Source organism: Calypte anna, chromosome 14, assembly GCF_003957555.1.
Source record: "Calypte anna isolate BGI_N300 chromosome 14, bCalAnn1_v1.p, whole genome shotgun sequence".
Taxonomy (NCBI): Eukaryota; Metazoa; Chordata; class Aves; order Apodiformes; family Trochilidae; genus Calypte; species Calypte anna.
Genome location: NC_044260.1, coordinates 4,091,577 through 4,113,109, shown reverse-complemented (window position 1 = coordinate 4,113,109; position 21,533 = coordinate 4,091,577). Strand labels below are relative to the sequence as shown.

Here is a 21,533-nt window from a genome sequence, read left to right as displayed (position 1 = left end):
GCTTGGCTGAGGAATGACTGTGTGGTAGGCAGGAAAGGGTCACAGGAATGCTGTAACTTCTGTTCACAGGAACAAAAGAAAATTATTATATATATATGTATATATATGTGTGTGTGAGAATGCTCATCCTTGAAATAATTCATTTGTAAAGCAGCTTTCCCTATGTTCACAAGAACACCAGATGCAGCATAAGCACAGCAGAGCTTAAGTCCAGCTATTTATTTTGAAAAAGGGTTTGAAACCTGTGTTTAGATTCTGTTAGGTGTATTTTCCAAGCAGATGTGAATCTGGAAATGTTATCTCATACATTCAGAGCTATAGGAAGAATTGCACTGAGCAGTAAAGATACCATTACTCAGAGACTGAGTGTGTTTGTTCTATCTTGTAATGGAATATACTGAGGTTTTCTATCCAGCCCTCTAGATATGAATAGGATGAATTCTCTTCTTCATTAGCTTTAAACAATATCCCTCTTTCTGCTGTCATTATGCCTTGGAGGAGTTCTATATTCCTCATTTGTTCTCCTGACAGATGAGCTTTGCTTCTTCCTTTCCGCCCACAGATCTTTATAAATAATATAATCTGTTTTTAAGACCAAATGTTGGACTTCTTAAATCACCATCACTTAGACATGTTGATACAATCACTTCACTTGGTGCTGAGATCTGTTGTGAACAAGTTGGTACATTTTGTACTGTTTACATGCTCATTATTGCATGGTACAGAATTAAACACTAAAATCCTATAGTATGGTAGATTGGCACATTCTGAGAAACATTACTTCTTGTGCTTGGAGCACCACAATGATATTGCCTGAAATTTGCTAATTCTGCAAGTTGCAGAACACCACTGAATTGAAATAAATTTGAGTGCTTAAATGTGCAATAATAATCCCCATGAAGTTCATCTGCACCCTTGAAGAGTCCTGGGTATAAGTAGTGGCTGAAGGATTCTTGGTGTGCAGGGAAGGAAGGATCTCTCCTGTTCAAAAATCATCATCAACATGTGTCATGTACTGCTTGAAAAGTCAAGGGGTTGATGGTTCTGATAGATCCTGCATTCAGGAATATTTGCTCCATTTGGGGGCAGGAGCACAGCCAAAGTCTTTGTGAAATCTGGGCAGTTCTTCTCACCACAGCTACTCCACAAGTTCCTTCTGTACTCATTGATCAGCTTTGGCACAGGAACTATTGTGAATTTAATTAAAAAAAAAATATTATTCTGGTGCACATGATTAACAAAATTCTTTTCAGGTGTGTGGAGAAATCGATGACTCCTTAAGGGGATAGAGTGAATCCTGTTTTCAGGATGACAGCTGCATACAAGCTTTTGTTCACCGTCCCTTTCTGCCATCACTCCAATTCTCATTCTGTTTTTAGCTGTAATTAATTGCACAGCACTTTTAACCAGTCTAAACCAGAGGTCTCATTGTCCTGCTCCTATTTCCTCTCCTCATCCCCATCACTCTTACCAAGACTTTCAAACTCCTGCTGTGGCCCTATCCAGAGCTGCTAAAACCAAATGATTTTTAGAGAGATCAACTCTCTGGGCAGGCTGCGTGTGATCACTGCAAGGGGAGAGGATGAGAACGTGGGAGTGGGAGCAGAGGGCAGGAATTCCTCTGTCCTCACTTGGATCCAGGCTGCCATGGACCTGCCTTCTGGATTTCAGACATTTTCCTGCCTACCTGTCAAAGACACAAACCAGCTGCCAGTGACACCCTGGGGCTCACTTATCCCTTTCATGTTGTGTGTTCTAAGCAGTGATCTGTCAGGGCTGGGATGAAGCCTGCTGCTGCAACAGCTCTATTTTAGCACAGGCATCCCTAATTGTTCCTTAGAATTATGTTAGATTGAAGGTCACAGGTTATACCCAACCTACAGCAGTGTTTTCTAAACAGATTTTTTTTCTTTCTGGATCTTTCATCCACTGGCCCATGTACAGATTATAATAACTCTTTTAAGTGTTTCATGCCTTAGCATTGAATTAAAAGCCACTTAAGGTGTTATTTTGCATAATATGATTTTAAAACAGGTGGTATTGTGGGGTATTAGGATCACATTTCACTGTAAACCACTCACCTGTATGTTCTAGTGTAGTTTACAGTTAATCCATTTAATCAGAGAACAATGATTCTTCCCAAGCAAGTTCAGGATCTACATCTCCATTCCCCATTTTTTTCATGTTATCCTTTCTGAAAGTTAGCAACAAGGTGCAGAGTGGCTGAAAGCAGCTAATACCTTGAGAAAAAAATATGTTGCAGTTTACTAAGACCTTGTACAGCCAGATATCTCCTGAGAGGAGGAGAAGGAGGTCACTGTCCCACACAGGTCTCTGGGCTGTCCTTCTGTTCTTTATGTGTTCATGACAAAGCATGACCGAGAGATGGAACTGCCATGTTCTTCATCTCTGTCCCCTCCTGTACAGCTGTTCCACAGCTCTGTGTTGGACATCCCTAAGGTATTGTGTTTTCTCTTCCATCTCTTCTGGGAGGATGCTCTCTGCTTGGAAAGTCTGAGTGCTTACAGACAAACTATTTTACATTCAGACTCACAATCCAGCAGCCACCAACGGGTTTTTTATTTTTTTATTCCTTGGTGTGGCACAAAGCTTCCTTGATAAGGGCAGGTCTAGAAAATGCCCCAAGTATTCCATTTTGGCTAAGGGCCATTTTTTAAAGGCTGATACTTCAAGAACAATTTGGATGAAAAACACAGCTGGGGATTCTACTTGACATGAAATTTTGTACAATCTGGGCCTGGCTTCTGCTTTTTATGCTGGGGTGTAAGTTAACAGGAGCCACTGTGGAACTAATTCCCAATTATGTCAATGAAGATGAGAGGAGAATCAGGTCTTGAAGATTTTAATGTCAGTAGATACTGAAATATCAAGCATTAAAAATCCCATTTCTGTGTTTCTTACGAAGTTACGCTCCCTACTTCTGAAGAGTTCTCTTAAAAATCATTAGGCTGTTTCTTTTCCATCTTTCCATCTTAAGGAATCTAGATTGCCAAAAGGAGATCTGTAAAAAAGTACCAATGACATTGAGTAACTTCTTCCAGTCATCCTGTACACTCAGATGTGGTTAGAGTATGTAATGTAGACATTGTTTTCCTTGCAGTTTGGAACCAAGAATGGCACCCAGTCCCTGCTGCTGTTCACACACACAGTTTGGTTTACACTCTGTATGTGCAGCAATCCAGTTCCAGCCCTTTTTTTTTTCCAGGTTTTTGTCAGGAAGACATAAATGACCTCATTATGACTGTGCCTTAGGTGCTTGGTCCCCAGCATCAAGGTTTCCAGAGGCTGTTTAGGAAAGCTGGGCTGAGTTTGTGGTGGATTTCTGGTGATGAACATTATTGTGCAGACAGCAGAAGACCAGTGGAATGGCTGAGGCCACCTATGAAGAGGTTTTGCAAGTCATGGAGCCTGTGGGCTACTAAAGAGAGGTTTCACTTAAAGCCTTTCTGCTGGTTTTAGAGCTGTTTTGTATGAATATCATGGTGAGCAGGAACAGAATTTCAAAGCAGGAAAACCTTTAAAGCATTATCACTGAATTCACTTGTAAAGCTGTGAGTTGGGAAAGATTTTGTAACTGTAACCAGGAATTTCTCAGGGAAAGATATTATAACTTTAACCATGAATTTCTCTGCTTTTGTGGGGTAAGTCAGTGACCTAGATAGGATTCAGCCCTTGCACAAAGTGATTCTCTTGGTGTTGTTTTTACTTTGGAGCTGGTAAATACAGTGCCTGAAACTCTGACAATTTTATGCCTTTGCCAATCTTTAAATCAAAAATGGCTGAATCGATTTAAGGATTTTGTAAGAAAAAGAATTGCACCCAGGCTGACAGCCTGTGAACTGAATTTCTCCCCAAGTGATTTCAAATGTGTGAGTTATGGATCTCTATAATGAAAACTCTGACATATCTTGAACTATAGTAGAACACAGGGTTGCTCTGTAATGCACAGAAATACTGTGTTTTCCTTTCCTGCAGTTAGCAGTTTGTAACTGTTCAAAAATTTGGAAGCCTCAGTAGCTCATAAAAAATACCCTGGCAAATGATTTTTTTCACTGTAATTTTTTATTGGTTTTTGTTTCTTCTAACTTTGCTTATATAGTTTAATCTGTCAGAAAATGTTATCTCACTTTATAAAATAGGTAACTTTTTTCCTTTAAAAAATGGAGAAACTACTGCACAGAGAAGCAAAGGTTGTGAAATCACTTCTGATATTGTTTTATACTGTCTCATTCTTGTAATAATAAATGAATATGCCCTTTTATTGAATGTAATGCCTTGGGAATAGCTGAGAGATGGGAATGAATATTATGAATCATTACCACAAATCATATGAAGTGTCTTGGTGGACATAGGTGTTTCTATTGTGGTAGTCCTGGGGATTGTGGCCCTATTGTAGGGAGAATTTTTAAGATGCAGAGTGCAGCTCTTAAAGGAGTTGATCTTCTCATCTGCCTCCTCAGACAATGCACACATGAAAATGTGTCTGTCTGTCAACAAACATTACCCTTTTCTGAAGTTAGCAGGCACTCTTATTCAAAAAACAACTATAAGAAAGAAGCCTCTAAATTAATTTTCTTTTATGCAGAGCAGCTCATAGTGGATTGTCTTGCCCCTCAAAGGGTTCTTTTATCCTTACCACTGCCCAGAGTTGTTCTTGCCTGGTGGGAATCCCTTTGTACTCTGCTTCTTGAAACTGATACATTTCCTCTGATCTGACATCAGAGTCTTGCAGCAAAAAAATTATTTCATTTTCCCTCAATCTACTATAGGTGTTGCAGAGGTTAACAATCTAAAAGTCCATCACCAAAGGTTCTCTTCTGAGACTTCTTTCTGAGATTACTGTTAAAGAAATGAAACTGCTCTGAGTAACATTGACCTAGGACTGCTCAGAGGTCACAAAGAAGACCCCAGGCTGTTCACCAAGCCACCCTGCAGCTATTTACCCTTCAATCCTCTTTACTTTTGAAAAACCCATCCAAGGAGCACTCTCAAAATGTACTGCTGGGTTCAGTAGAAGACTAAACCCTTTGGGTTAGTTTCCCAAAGTGGGTTTTCAAGGAGCTTACCACAGTCCTGGGCACATGGAAGCTTTTGCTGCCAGCTTTAATATTGCTTTTTCAGCCAGCTGGTAAATGTCTGGCTGCAAAACAGGTGAGGAGTTTTGGACAACTCTCAGGCTAGAGAGTACACTTGTCAATTGTTCACAGCCCTGTGGACCTCTGGCTCTAAACCGTGTGGTCCTTAATGTGTATTAATGACCTGCCTGCTGCTGCAAGACCATTGAAACCTGTGGGCTTTGGTGGGGGTTGTTCTTTTAGCTCTGCAAGAGGTATTTTTGAAGGCTCTTGTTTGTCTCAGAATACAAAAAGATGACTAAGTCACCTCTTGAGGTTATTTTCAGCCTCTAAAGCACAGTGGATTTTTGTTACACAATTACTGCAGCACTTTGAGGTGATGCTGTTAGGAACAAGGAGTTTTGCAAAAATAAGCATTTACTCTAGAATTTCTACAGCTTAAATTAGAAACCCTTTTAAGATTTGTTCTCTATTTCCTTGACTGAAATCAACCCTCTTCACCTTTCTTTGTTCATGTAGGATTTTTCAAAAAAATTCTCATCTTCTCTTTGTTCTCTGGGTTCAGTTCAGGGCTGTTCTGTTTTACCATGCAGGCCTTTTAAGCTTGTGCATCCATGGACTTTACAAAAAATTATGGATCTCTGTTGGGCCTGGGAATTTTAAAAGGCCCATAATCTTCACTGACATCTATTTTATGGGTTGTTTGGTGTAAGGCAGTGTCCTTGATAACCATCAAGACTTGTGCAGCCACATTCCTGCCTGAAAGCACTCATCTGCTAGGACAGAGGCTTCTTTCCACAGTGCATTGCAGAACTTATTTCTTTGGCCTAATTTTCCTTGTGTCATTTCTTCATGCACAAACATAAATATGCAGCACATCAAATCCTGGGTGAGCAAAGAACTAAAACATCTATAAATAAATCAGGCTGCTTCTCCTGAAGGGGGGAAAAAAAAGTGAATGAAACCTAATTTTCTATTTGAAGTACTTGGGGGTATGCTAGATACTTTGGGCTACATTGCCTGTCAAGTGTTTTGACAGTGTCTATGGCTGTAACCAGTACACAGAACTCATAAGGGATCTGTTTAAAAAAGATTAAAGGAAATAGTTCTTTACACAGTGGGTTGTGAGCTTCTGGAGTTTGTTGCCACAGCAGTCTGTGGGAGTAGATGGTGTCAGTAGGTTATAAAAGGATTAGGCATCTTCATGGGTATTAAGTCTGTAAATAGACACTAAAGGGGATAGATGCCTCTGTACCCACAAACATCCCTCTGCCTGTGAGGGTGGGTACCAGGGTAGGGTGAGGGGACTGGGTGCTGCCCTTTCTGGTAGGGCTGAAACACCAGAGCAAATGTGTGGGAATCATATCAGGGAGTTTTGTCTGAGATCCCCAGTTCTCCAGCACTTGAGAATCTCCAAAGTGAAGCCCAGCCATCTACCACCTCTCTTCTGCCTTCTCCTCATTCCTACCACAGCTCTTACAAACCCTGCTGGCTTATGATGCTTTTAGGGTCCCAAATCACACCCTGGTCTTTCTATAGTGCATTGCTGACTTCCCTTCCATCCTGATTTGTCTGTATTTGATCTCCAGAAAGCTGTATGAAAAGTAATGCTCTTGGTTCTCATCACCATTTCATCCCTTCTAACACTAAGGAACAGTGTTGGGCAACGTGTTGTGATTAATTAAAACAAAGGTTGCACATGGAAAAGCCTGGCCTAAGTGCAGACCAGCAGCTGAGGTTAAAACACTTCTGTTCATTGACTTTGTTCTCGTTTCTCTGTCTTCATTTCTGTGGCATTTTTCCCTTTGAGACTCACTATATATCAGTTTCTGCAAGTTATTACCAAGGCTATTATTCATTTTGTTCTATTACTGTTTGATGCTTTTGTATTGTGGCAGCAAGATTGAACAGGGTATTAATGCTCTCATGGTGTTTTTCTGGAATAGATCTTATCAGAGGATCCCAGGGAAGCTTCAACAGGTACAAGGGAATTTGGCTAACTTGCCTGGGTTGTCTCATTACAAGTGACTTGTGCTTTGTCAAATAAAGATTAATAATAATTGGATAAAACGTATTTAAAAGCATTTGTCATTCCATTGTTGTGATGACACACACTGAAAAAGAGGTTAGATATATAATCCTTTATATATACAATCCTTTTTATATATACCCATACACATATATTCTGCTTTGTCTTTTTTCTTACCTTCCCCACGTGCAGATTGGTGTCCTGGGTGATGAAGAAGAGTGGGTGACTCTTCAAGAGGTAGAGAATGAACCTGATGCTCAGATGCTGGAAGTACCAAACCTTACTCCTTACACTCATTACAGGTAAGAACAGCAGGGGTATTTAGCTGCAGCATACTAAAAAGGAGAAAATAGCAGAATGGAAGAGCTTTCCTGATCACCTGACTGTGTTTAATAATCTGAACAAAAGGCAAACAGTTGGCTGTTTCCATAGTTTACACTTCAGATTACTTGTCTGATATTTTAATTGTGTACTGCATACAATAGAGCTGATAACATTAAAAAGGAAATCCAGTTGCACAGTGAAATGCTTTCACAAGTAACTGATACCCTGTGACTTCCCTCATCTAAAGGCTGCTCCAGTGCAACATCAGTCAGTGACAAATCAATTATAGTTTAACTGATGCAAACTTGTAATTACATATTTACATCAGTTTAAGCATCGTTTTATTGATTTAACATAATTTGTTAACATCAGTTAGATGAACCCTTTGTTTGTAAGAATTTAGCAAGTTAAGTTTAATAGATATATGCAGTGTTGATTGAAGTGAATCTTCATTATGGGTACGCCCCAGTCAAATGAGATTGATTTTTTTTTAAATCAATTTAATTCAAGTGATGCGTTGCTTTATCATAGACAAGATTTGAGAATTTGAAGCACTCAATCCTAATGAAAAATACTTTAATGAAATAGCTTGCAAATAGAAAGGATGGTTGAAGGGAGATACAGTAGGAAGCCTTAAATCAGCTAACTGGAAACTTGTAGGTTTTGCTTTGGTTGAAGGGTTTTTCAGTTACCCTGCATGATGTTGTAATTTAGTAGCAGGTATAACTAAGTAAATCTCATGTAATTTACACATAATTCAGTGCTAGTTTGGTGATTTTCTTCCTGTAGTCAGAAGCCTTGGAACATAATAGAAATCTCATGAAGTCTTTGCTCAAGTGTTTTCCACCTCATCCTCAAGAGCTAAATATTTTACTTAAAGCTCTTAGAAAAGTTTTGAACTTGAACAGAGCTTTCATGTGCCAAGGTTTAGGGACATTATCTTCAGGATGAGGTGATTTTTTGTTCTCTGGATCAAGGTGGATCCTCCAAGCTGAAAAAGAAATAGCAAAGTAAAGTAAGTAAAGTAAACAGTGAAGTGCAAGCTGTACCAGAGTTCAATGTTCAGTGTTCATGCAAAAGAAGAAAAACTTGCACACCCCCCTCAGTGTGGTTGTGCTGGTTGGCACTGGCATCTTTCACACTTCCCATTCCTCTCTAATCTTTTTCATCCCAATTTTCAGACTAAAGCAGCTCCTTGAATTTTGCCTAGTTTTGTTTTGGGTTTCTTTTCTTCTGCTGCGTAGACAGACAGGAAGAGGCTTTTTTGTTTGGCTTTGTTTCAGTGCAGAGTAATTTCAGAATATTTTTTGAAGCCTAGAAAGTTGTTGCCAAATGGCTTTGTGGTCCTCTAGTCAGTTTAGTCCTGGCTCACTGAGGAAATAGATCATGGGAGGTAATTATCAGACTGCATCTCTAGCAGACAGCTTCTTATCTATATTTTGTGCTTGTGTTTGAGAGCAAAATCAAGGACAGTATTTGTTAATATGTTTCCCTTAATGCATTTTCAAATAAGCACTGCTATGTTCACTAGCTCACCCTTATTCCCAACCTCAGTTATTAGGTGCAAAAATTAAATGTTTAGTACAAACAGGTCATGTATTTATGTGCAAGCTCTGGATGCCCCTAATTGCTTGTGACAGGTGAGAGCATCTGAAATGTGCAGCACGTCTTAATTATTTTGTGCTTCCTGGAAAAAAAAAAAAAAGATTTCTCTAAGTCTTTTGTGACCCAATAGGGATTTCTATTGTAGAAGAGATGGTTTCAAGCAGACAGGGTATTTTTTAAAGACGCATATCCATATTAAATAACTTAATCTTTCTTGTGCAGGAAGGCTGAAAATGCAGCACAGGGATAAATCAGCTGCTTTCAACCGGTAATTGAGGGGAAATGTTATCACTAGTATATTTTTTATATTGACAGGGAATGAGGATATCCAAAGTTTGATATTTTAATACCTTTCTGAATGTATTGTACAAGCATCGCAAGAGAAAATCACTTACTTCTAGCATAAGCTCATCAGGCTTGGTATAATTAACATAAATTTCTCACACAAATACCTAAGTTTCTAATAGACCCTAAGCTAATCTCATTTTCATTTTTTTTTTTAATACCTGAGAGGATCTGAAAAGTGGTTCCCATCAAGGATTCAGCAGCATATACAAAGGGGATCTGCACACAACGACCCCTGTGGAACGTTTTAGGGGAACCTCATTTGTATTTCTCCATCTTTTTTTTTTTTTCCTGGCCTGCAAAGGAGAGGTACCATTCTCTGAGCTGTTCCAATGTGCTCTGCATCTTTCCTCCTCTGCAGGTTCCGGATGAGGCAGGTGAACGTGGTGGGTCCCAGCCCCCTCAGCCATCCCTCCAGGGTCATCCAAACACTTCAAGCCCCTCCAGACGTGGCCCCTGGCAGTGTCACCGTGCGCACGGCCAGCGAGACCAGCCTGTGGCTACGATGGGTGGTGAGCCAGCAAGGAGGGATGGGTGGGAGCACTTGGGATGCAGTTGCTGGCCCCCAGGGTCAGGCAGCCCTCAGGAATGTCTTTTCCTTGAGTTCAGCAGGAGTAACAGCAAAATTATTTCCTTTTTTAGAATAGTCGGAAATCTGAGACTTACCTTAAGTGCCTTATTAATCACTTAAATTGCCTACTGCCACTGCTTCTGCCACTTCATCAGGGGAATATATGCCTGGGTGTAAAACCTGGGCTTTTGACACTCTCTAGTTCCACAGTCTGGGTCAACATGTGGATCAGGAATATAATATTTGAGCCAATTTGCCATTTCCTAAGGCTCAATCGGTTGCTTTGCAGCAAAGAGCCCCCAGCAAGGGGCACACCAGCCCTTGGCAATTGTCCTGCAGACACTGAGCAGCTGTGGCTCAAAGTTTGCCCATTACAGCCCTGCAGGAAGATTATATTTATGTGAAAGGGTGTGGAGTTAGGTAGTAAAACATAGTAAGAAATGATTAATTGCAAAAATGCAGTGATTGATGGCGTTGTTGTGCCCCTTTGATTGCCTCAGTTACCCATAGAGCCACCACGTTAGGATTTACTTGGCAATTAACCTGCTCCAGAATGGTTTTTCTTCTCCCCTATTAGGCAGAATTTTCCACTGGGGTTACTGTGGTGTGAAGTTGATGAAGCACAGGTTTCCTTGTGCCCAAATGTTAGCTTTTCCATGCATAAACTCATTATGGCTGGAAGTCAAAATCAGGCTAGAAATGAGTGGGTTTTTCTCCCATTAGAAAGGAATAATTCCACTTTCTCAGTGGAAAACTGCACTTAATTCGGAACCTTAAAAGACCAAAATGTGAAACTCAAAGGTGTCACCTCAGTATCCACAGAAAATCCATTGCAGTTCATTTGACAGGACATAACTCACTGGTGACTTTACCATGTCAATAACGTGGCACTGCTGTTAAACCTTTGGTACAATAACCAGACCTAAATACCTTTCACCAACATTAACTCAAGGTTGTTTTAAGAGACTTTAAAACATTTTTAAGCTTGTCTTTCCTTGCTGTGCTACTGGGAAGGCTGATTTTCATGAGTCATACTGTGCAGGGTTCAGGAGGAACAGCAGCCACAGCTAAAAATGACCTCACCTCCCTTTTTTGTCCTTAATAATGTCAGTATTTGAAAGTGTTTAATCTCTTTTTTTCGAGACCTGCAGGTGAATCTGTGTCCCCCTGGGAGTTGGGAACTTCTTCCTTCCAACAGAATAAGGGTCACATTTCTAGCCCCCCACTTGCCTGCAGGATGCAGTCTTCTAAGCTGTGAAATGTTAATGTGTATCACATTTTCCCAGAGATTCAAAACTGAATCTCAGCCATCCGTGGTGTCATGTAGTTAGTTTAACAGGGAAAAACTCTAAACTTCATATGAAGTAGGCTAATTATTTCACATTTTAATCTCTGAAATTGCTTGGGGAGTTAGAATACTAGAATAAATCTCTGCTGATAAATGAGTAGGCAGAGAGTCAGTAAAAAAAGTGAAAAATGTATGATAAATGAATTTGTCACATGCTTCAGCAATTTATCATTCATTTCCATAATTAATCACAAAGCTCTGAAATATATTGTATTCATATCATCTCTGTTGATACACCCACAGCCAGTGGCACAGTTCTGTGAGCAGATCTGTGTGGTTCAAAAAATTAAGGTAAAACTGAAAAGAGCAACACAAAAACGTAAAGATCACAAAAAATAAAACAGAAAATCAGCCTCTTGACCTTGTTTTAACTTCTTATGGCTTTTTATGAGTCCAGGCAGTCTGGAAAACCCTGGAAATGTGTTCTCTAAAGGAATACTGTGCTTCTCTTGGTGTCATTTGCCAGCCCCTCCCCGACACGCAGTACAACGGCAACCCGGAGTCGGTGGGGTACAGGATCAAGTTCTGGCGTGTGGATCTGCAATCTCCCACCCTGACAAAGGTTATTAATGATCGGTTGGAAAGAGAATACACGATTGAAGAGCTGGAAGAGTGGACAGAATATGATCTGCAGATCCAGGCTTTCAATGCCATCGGGGCAGGACCGTGGAGTGAAGTAGTGAGAGGTCGGACGAGGGAGTCCGGTGAGTCAAGGCAACGTGTCTGCTGTGAAAGACACATACAAGAACTCCAGTATTTTCTGCCCTTTTGTTCAGCTTTTTTTTTTTTCTTTTGCCTGTTGACCTGTTGATCCATTAATTCTAAAAAAAAAAAAAAAAAAAAAAAAAGAAAGGAAGGAGAGAAAACCCACAACCTCTAGATGCACTGCAGGCAAAAACATATCCAGATGTTTGAGGGAGATATTTATTTATTTTATGCCTACTCTTCTTTCATGCATAAACCTGCAGGTTATTTACTGAAAGCCAACAAAGCCACCTCTCATTTCCTGTTTGGCAACAGCACAGAAAGTATAAGAAACTTTCATACAGCCTTTTCTGGCTGAGCACGTCTCTCATGCGCCTTCTCCCTGTGCCCCATTGCCCCTCATTCTCCCTCCTTTCCCTCTCTTCTTCTAGGCTGGGGCAGACTTTTCTCACAGTCATAGTTATCTGAAATGTTATTTATAGCTCCAAATACTTCTAAAATGGCACAAGATATTTTAGAGAGCTGATTACCCATGTAGAAATAGTGATTCTCTCAGCTTTTGATGGCACGTTTTCAAAACTGCCTTCTAAAATTGTGTGTACAAGGCTATATAGACATAACCTGCATATAGATATAACCTTCACATAGACCTGCAGCATGGCACTGTATTTTCTGGCTGAATTGTCCAAACTAGCTTAGGGACTTCAAATATCAGAAGCAAACTCTCAGTCTCAGGAAACAGTAAATTATTGCTAGCTTAGCTGCAACAGTAAAGACAGACTTTGAAAAGCTGCTCTCCAGCTTCCACAAAACCTATTTCCAAACCTGCTCTAAATGCACCTGGTATGTAAAAAATTTATATTGCAAGTAGATAACAAAATGGATGACATTTATGGTTTAGAAGTTTAGAAATAAAACTCTTTGTGACCTGCATTTTTGCAAGCTTCAAGGCTCATGTTTTTCCTTTTTTAGTTTTTCCTATTCTTGTTCTCTAAAAATGTTTGGGAATTTAATCCTAGGCATACCCTACCCTTCCAGGCAAAGGTATGGGTGTCTGTGCACTCTGTACGATGCAGAGTTATTGGGTGGGAAGGGTGGATGTGCTGGTATGGGGCAGGGCTTGGTCTGCAGATTCCATCCTTTGAAACCATCCTTTGAATTAACCCAGGAAAAGGCTAAACAGGGTCATTCTCCTCCATTAAAGTGTTGCACTTTGGGAAGCAGTAATTGGAAAGCTGTCTCCAGAGGTATTTTAAACGAGACTTGCTTGTGTTGGCATTAGAGATAGCATGACCTAAACAAAATCGCTCTCAAATGTTCTGTGTCACAATAAAAAGATCCTGCATTCTCCACATTCTCCTTTCTGCTGTTCTTCAAACATTTCTTTTGAAATTTAGTAAATACTCAGATTAAGTGAGTTCATAAAACCTGAGGATTACAGTGCTCTTGCTCAGCATCTAAAGATCAGAGGTTATGTGGATATTTGGCATTTTCTTTTGCAGTATTAAAAGAAGGTTGACTTGAAACTGATTGTAGGAGGCACACAGAAACCTGGATCAAAATAACACAAAGCTGTGATCTAGGCCATAAGGACTCATTTGGGTTTTTTCATGTGTTTTCTTTGATACTAACATCTGATTTCTTGAATAGAGCAAGTCAGGGCTCATACTTTTGGCTGTATCTTCTTATATTTGGAATATACAAGAAGCTGTGGCATGGCAGCAAGCTCCATAAGAGAACTTCAGGGAATCTGCAGTTAACCTCTATGCACAGTTTAATGAGCTTAGAATGCAAATAAAAGATATTTAAAACTAGAGAGGAAGGTGAAAGCATTTTTGATTCTCTCTTTGAAACTATAAGAAAAATTATGTTTATTGCTTATGTTTTCAAAGCACTTTCAAAGGACATGTCCAGAATATTTCTTTTTCCATTTTGTAGACACAGAGTCTTAGGGAAGTTGGTTTTGCCTGTGCTGTAGATTGCAAACATCCCTCCCATCCCAACCCTGGCCAGAGTTACATCGTGGTTCATCAGCAGAATTCACCATTCTGGGTTTTATACCCTCCAAGGAGCTTAAGAAGTTAGAACCTGGGCATCAAATCAGCTCGTGGTATCTAATGGGAGTGTGGCCACTGGAGTCCAAGATCTTGATTGAAAATAAGGCTGTACTTTAGGATTTCTGTTTATTCTGGGATGTGCAGTCCTATCACTGGTAGCTGAGCACACAGCCTGACAGGAATGGATGATGTTACGAGTAGTCCCTGGTTTCTTGAATATAAAACATCCTCAAGCCAAAGAAGCTACAAGAAAATAAATAATGCTGCAGGTTTTGGTAACCCAGGCTTGAAAAATAGTTTAAAAACTGTAAGATGAAAATCAGGGATAGGGTTGCAAGGAGCTGAAGATGAAGGAGGATGAATTAGGATTTTTAAACAGGACAGGTTTTATCAATCCAAAATGGGCTTATAATGTTAGAAATGAAATAACTCATTAAATTTTACAGTGTGAAATAACCACAGATTAACAAGCTCAGTTTTCACTCAATAAATTGGCATTTATAGTATGTACAATATAGATGAAGCAAGAAAATGCAAACACCTCTCATGTGTTTGAAAAACCTTGACAAGGCAGCTTCCTTTTTGATGCCAACAATTCATCTCAAATATATCTAACCCAGTGCCTTAATATTTTTTTGGCTCTTAATATTCAGGTACATGAACGTGTACACTTGCTGTACAAAACCAGCTGCTAGAGCAGCATGTTTACATACCTATGGCTGGGATCAATCTCTTGATGTACCAGAGGCTGACCTTCACCGAGCAGTCACTGCAGTGATAAAGCATCACTTGATAATTCCAATGTGGTCCAGTGTCACTGCTGGGACTTGTCAGCTTCTACAAGCTGAGAATTTGGCCTGTGGTATCTAATTTTATAGGCAAACTGGTTGTGTACTGCAGCTATGCTACTTTTGCCACGAACTGAGCTCTAATTTGCACTTCTTAATTGACATCAGATGTAAAGTGTGCCAGTTTAATTTTTACTCTCAAAAAAACGTGGTGGGTGTTCAGCTAAAATGAGGTGTGAAAATGGTGAGAACCACTGCATCCCACTATCTAGATTTCTTAGAAAGCCAGAATACAAGCTAGCTTATTAAAAGCTGCCTTTGCCTCAGTTAGAGATATAAAACAGCATCATTTGGTAGATATCAAACATGGCTATGGCAGATGTAGAAAGAGGATTTGCAAGCTCAGACACCAATACAGATAACCTTAAAATCTTGAGTTCTTATTGAAGTTCCAGTGCAAAGTGCCAGTAACTCTATAATTTGCTATGTTTGATCTTCCAAAGCAGACCATGCAGCTGGTGCTTTGCAGGATTAGCTCAACATTTAGTTTCAGTATTTCCAGTTTATTTCGTTAAAGCTCTGAGATTTTTCTGGACTCTGTTGCTTGGCTTCTGTACTGCTCTTGTGGGTTACTAATTAGAAACTTGGCTTTGGAGTTGATAACAAAGTCTTCAGTGCAAGTGGTTAAGGACACCAGCATTAGAGAAGGGAGCCTGCAGAGGAACCAGGTATCTATATGTCTCATTCAAGCCACTAATTAGTCTTAGAAAACTGTAATTTCTTTGAGATGTGATATCCTGAGAGGGGAGAGGAGTCACAGAAATGAAGATTATGTGTCAATTCATTCTGAAAGGGCTGATCAAAGTCTGCTACTTGATGAAAGACCAGCAGCAGTAAGATCCATAATACCACTTGCAGGTCCTGAATTCATACACCCATATTAGAATAAAATTCTCAACACTAATAAGAGAAGTGGAGAATTAAAGTGTCCTCAATCAGCACAAGTATTTTTCCTATTTAGGCTTTGGGCTTAAATTCCTTTCCAGTAAGAGGGACATTTAGCTGCTCCGGCTGTCACTGGGAATTAAGAGGAGTCTGGGCTAATAAATCTTCAGATAAATCATTCTCTCCTTTGTGAGCTTTTGAGTCCTCCTGCCAGCAGTGTGATCCTGCACACACCTCAAAGCCAGCCTGCACGCAGGGCCAGCTCGGGCACAGCCTCCCCTTTTGTGGCTTCAGGATATCTCGTGGCTGCTGATCAAAGAGGAAAAGAAATATTTGTAAAATAAAGATATTTTTTTTTCTCTTTCTCTCTTTGAAAGGCTTCAAACTAGATAAAATAAAAATAAATGTGGTTGGAAAGGGCTTCTTTCCTCTACGCATTCTCATTTCCTGTGACCCACCTCCACCCTTTCTCTCTCCAGAAGTGATTCATGTGGGAGTAGGTCTTTGTGAAGATCTACAGATAAAGTTATGGCAGCTATCCAAAGACATTCATGGCTCCTGGCAATCTATTTTCTTTTAACATAATTATATCCTTGTGGGGGATAAATCTAGAAGTTTTTAAATAAAAAAAAAAAAAAAAAAAAGTATTTCAGTGTCAGGGGGAAAAAAATTGGATTTTAGTCTGCTGCAGTGTCTGTGATGGGGCTCTGTTCCTCATGTCCCAAATAATTGGTTATGGGGAAATTGTTTCAGAAATTGCTATCTCTGCGGTTAGCCTTGAGTGCACAAAGGTAGGGGGTGGTGCTTTTTTTTTTTTTCTCAATTTATATTAATTCTGATGTCATATTCATTATGCCCTTCATGTTGCTAGGAGCTGCGGGTGCTCCTTCAAAACAGCAGATCTGTTCTTTCATTTGGACAGCCAGGAAAGTGTTACTTTTGGCCAGCATTTTTGCTCCTTTTTGTGATATATTCGGGACTTAATCAAGCCTTAGTGTCCATAAGGACTCGTGTTACATAACTTGGTGAAATGTTCTCTTGAGGTCTGACAGGTGTAACATGCTTTAGAAAAGATTGTACCCTTCAGATGTTGGAAATGCCACAGGGAAGAAAAAAAAAAAGAAAATGCAAAAGGGCAGCATAAAATGTGAACTCTTAAAAATAGCCTTGAATTCTGCCTGCCTACCATGGCATGCTACTGAGCCTGCCTACAAAAGGTTGCAGTTGTGTGCTTGTTCTGGAGTGGTCACAGTTTTAATGGCATGAGAAAATGCAAGTTTTCTCTTCTCTCGAGTCAGAAAAAATTACAGTGTTCCTGTGTCATCACTTCTAATGATGTTTCTAGTTTCCTAAAAGCCAATTTTGCACCATAAATGAGATAGGCATATCTTTCATTTACACCGTATCAGTCCCTGAAAATACACCTTGCATTAATGTATCCGTCCATAATTGATGGATTGCAAATGTTGAGCACTATCACATAATCAAAAGGCTCAGAGGTTAAAGAACTTCTTACTGAACTGGGAGTGCAATCCAGTGGTTGAAATTATTGCTACCAACAGACAAGATGCTATAATTTCCTCTCAGATAATATAGGAAGCCAGGGTGGCGTGAAAGTCCTTGTTAGAACAGACTGTACCAGAAGATAAACTCCCATTCATAAAGATTTCCAGCTTTTTGGCATAGGGAAATAAAATGTATGGGAAAGAAATACTAGGAGATAGACTTCTGCAGAAGTCCAGCAATTTAAACTTGATTCTAATTACTGTAAATATGTAGAACTTGAAATTTATTCATTTCTGTCTGTATTTTCTGTCTGTAGACACAGAGTAGTATCAAATGTTGAGCTTTTTGCCATTTCTGAGCTGAACTGGCATAAAATTGCAATGCAGGCTGAAATAGAAGGATGGTGTGGAATGAATATAAGAGAAGAAGGAATTGTCTAGAACCTACACCAGTCCTTTTGGATTTTCATACTCTTCTATGGGATCCTGGAACAATCCTAAGCATATAGGGAGATGAAGCAAAAAGATTACTATGTCTTACCTATTTCTGCTTTTGGTTATGCCTTGTGACTCCAGTTCCCTCTGCTCCTCCTGAGAATGTGTCTGCTGAAGCTGTGAGTTCCACCCAGATCCTTCTGACATGGACTGCAGTCCCTGAGTCCGAGCAGAATGGTCTCATCCTGGGTTACAAGGTATGCACCCAGGGTTATATGGTTACGTTTTAATGCACTATCTGGATTTATTTTTGCAGTTGTTTTTTATTAGTCACCTACTGGGTATTTCTATTACTCCTCAATCAGCTGGAGAAGATACAAGAAGTGTGCTGGTTCTGAAAGGGGTGATTTTTGAATATAATCTTTTTGCTTTTATATAATCCTTTTATGTTTTGTGAAATGGAGGAATCAAACGCGAAGCCTTCTTTTCAGTGCTGATGTTTCTCTCTGTATCTCTTTTACATTTATTCTGTAGATACTTTTCAAAGCAAAAGATTTTGACTCTGAACCCAAGAGCCAAACAGTCCGAGGGAACCACACTCAGTCTTTCCTGCTGTCCAGCTTGAGGAAATTTGTGCTCTATGAGATCCAGGTATTGGCCTTCACTCGTATTGGAGATGGAGTCCCCAGCTCTCCTGCAGTCACAGAAAGAACCAAGGATGATGGTAAGTTTACAGCTTTCCAAAATAAGTATCTTATTTGAGCCAGTCTTCTAACACTGCTTTCTTGTAGTGGTGCAAATGTAGATGACAGTTTGAACTATTTGGATTTTTTTTCTGGTTTTGAACCCATAGGACTTGGTCCCTCCCTGGTATAACCTGGCATTGTTCCATTGATCCAAGGCTGAGGATTTAGTAAAAACACAGAAAACCAGAGTCCCTCATTTTTGCTTTCCCTGCAACCAATGAAGAGGAAAAAACCATAAAATTATATGCCAAAGCTTGATGTAGATGGTTTCTATTGAGGACAATTTTTAGAGTACAATTATAAATTCCTATTGAAGTTTAATCATGCTCTAACAAAGAAAAAAAAATGTAGAGTACTGCAATTGAAAGCAATAAATAAATCTGAGTCTGATTGGACAGAAGGAGAGATATGGAATTTGCAGCATCAGTTATCTCTTCTCAGGTTTTTACCAAAAAGAATAAGATTTTGTTCTGAAATTTGAGCATACCAGCTTCCTTTTACAAGTGCCTCTGAGCTCAGGGACTCCCAAGCTGATGGAGTTTTACAAAAATTTAGTTCAACATTTTTGGCTTTGCAGATGTTAATGTTGCTTTCAGTTCCATTACCTTTTCAGTGGTAACTGAAGGTTCATACCAATGTGAGAGGTTTCTGTTTATAACTCCTTCCTCCAAAAAGAGTCTTTTTTCATCAATATGTTTTCAACAGTAACAGAAGAAGCATTGGTTTATACAAGCAACTTCATTAAGGTAATTTGGTTGAAAACACATTCAGACTGCTGGCTTAACAATTCATTTGCCATGGAGTGCAGGGAAGGAGTAAAAGCACAGAGGGACAGAGACAGGGAGGGGGACAGCAGCTCCCTGACATTTTTTAAGCCTTTTCCCCTGCACTCTGCTTGTGTGGCTTTTCTTTGAAAGGAAACAAGGAGAAATTACTATTAGCAGAACTCTCCATGGAGAGAAAAAGCACTCACTGAAATGTACATATTGGACTATAATGAGAAATATTTAAAACTGTTTGTTTTAGATAACCCTATTATAGCAGTTCCCTTCTTAAGTGGGTGTTGGCAAATGATACAAATTGTTCTTCCATGTCTGTGTCCCTGACAGAAATATGGTGTGTCTCCTCTGGGCTCAACTTAATTAAAAGTATCATCAGGGGTAATGTAGGTGGAATTTGTGCTGAAGGGGAAATTTTGTGGATGTTAATGTACGAATTAGCATCTCCTCACCTTGTGAACTTGGGATGGTCAGTGCAGCCACCAGCTGTCTGTATTAATGTGCACCTCACCTGCCCCAGGTTCTCCTGCTCAGCCCAAAGCATTTAAAATGCATATGCAAAATCAGAAGGCAGTTCAAAGCCAGTGCTAGTGACACAGGGAGGAGAGATTATTCACTTCCAACAGGTCTGAAGCTGATTAAGCTGACACATAACTCTCTGGGAAGGCAGGGCAGTGAATTGCTTTGTAGGATTGCTTTGCGGGGCTGGGGCTGCTGCCAGGGCTCCCCGCTGCCTGCTGAGGGGACTCCACAGAGGTCAGAGCATCCTCGCCCCATGGATAGGGTTCTTCAGAAAACATTTTTATTATGCATATGCTTAGTCTCTCCTAACCAGCTATTTATTATTGGTGAGATACAGCTTTGAGCTGCCTTTTGTGTAAGGTGAGCAAAGAACTTGTAATTCCTCTGCTGTGCAGTGCTTACTAACATCATCTCTGGTTATCTGGCAGCCCCTGGGCCCCCCGTGAGGCTGGTGTTCCCCGAGGTGAGACTGACATCTGTACGGATTGTTTGGCAGCCTCCGGAGGAGCCCAATGGAATCATTCTGGGTAAGAGGGAGCAGCAAACCCTGGGCTGGGAAGAGAGGGTGGGAGACCAGCCCAAGCTCCAGCTTGTGGCTTTTCCTTCCCCTTGTGTGTCTGATTAGAAACCACACAGAAGCAAACCCATGGCTAAAGTAAAGAAAATATGTCAGTGTCAGCTGAGGGACCTTGTGGTGAGGAGGAATATTCTGCCCAGCTCCATGATGTGTGTTTTTCTGAGCCAGAATGACACAGCATTCACTGCTCTGTGTTTGAGTTGTCATCCCTCTTCCCATCTGCATTTGGGTTTGTAACCTGTCCTACAGGATTTTCCCAGCCTTTCCCACTCACCTTTGCCACATGTGCCCAATGCTTCAGTTTCATATATGCCTCTGCTTTATTGCTTCCTTTGGGGAACAGACAGGTCACAAGGGGTTAATTCACATTTGGCTTTTCATCAAGGGAAATAGAGGAAGCAAGGGATGACATGAATTTGTGGAAAACCTTATCTTCCTCCTCTTGTAACTCCTGGGTTGTCTTTGCAATATGTACACCAGGAGCTCCTTGTACTTATCAAATATGAAGGGTTTTACGATGCAAGAATCCATTCTTGCCTTTAAAATTAGAGTCGTTCCTAGTTACACAGCAATTCTGTGTTCTGTGCTGATGTTAAACACATTTTATGGTAGTTCTAGGTCATGAGTAAAGGTTTGTTTCTCAATTCTGAAAACAGAAATAAAGCTTTTTGGGTTTTGTTTAGCTCTCACTCTGCCAGGTCTTTCTGTTTCTAATTTCAATGTCCTTGTTCAGGCTTGTGTGCAGTCTTTTAGAAATATTTCCTTCTTTGCTGGGTGATGGGCACCTCCTAAAAATGCTGCCACACTGGTGGCATCCCTTTCAATAAAGGACCAGTTTTTCATTGGGTTTAAACCTTGAGTCAAGGATGCAAAATGTTTGCATGGGTGTGTAGTTTCTCAAAGTGCTCTTGACACCTCAGGATGCAGGGAAATCATCAGCCAGGACCTGAAGGCAGCTGCTGCAGGGATTTTCTGAGCATGAAAAGGAAACTGCATGGAGCTCGGCAGCAGTTATCTGCCAAAGACAGATCCACACAGGGTTTCTCTGCAACTCAGGGAAGCTTGGCTTCCAGGTTGTCTTGTGGGTTTGATTTGTTCCTTTTTTTGAGGAACTGTGTGTCCTAGAACTTGCTCACAGTAGCGGGATTTGAATCAC

The 21,533-nt window shown here is 40.2% G+C and overlaps 1 protein-coding gene across 1 annotated transcript in view; it reads left to right on the top strand.

Moving 5' to 3' along the window:
- The window catches only part of SDK1 (sidekick cell adhesion molecule 1), a 383,067-nt gene that overhangs the window by 289,003 nt on the left and 72,531 nt on the right, over positions 1 to 21,533 (top strand). The window contains exons 24-29 of the mRNA XM_030459721.1: positions 7,318 to 7,427; positions 9,761 to 9,911; positions 11,785 to 12,022; positions 17,895 to 18,010; positions 18,288 to 18,477; positions 20,229 to 20,327. Coding sequence (XP_030315581.1) covers positions 7,318 to 7,427; positions 9,761 to 9,911; positions 11,785 to 12,022; positions 17,895 to 18,010; positions 18,288 to 18,477; positions 20,229 to 20,327 — 904 coding nt within the window. The remainder of the gene's footprint in view (positions 1 to 7,317; positions 7,428 to 9,760; positions 9,912 to 11,784; positions 12,023 to 17,894; positions 18,011 to 18,287; positions 18,478 to 20,228; positions 20,328 to 21,533) is intronic.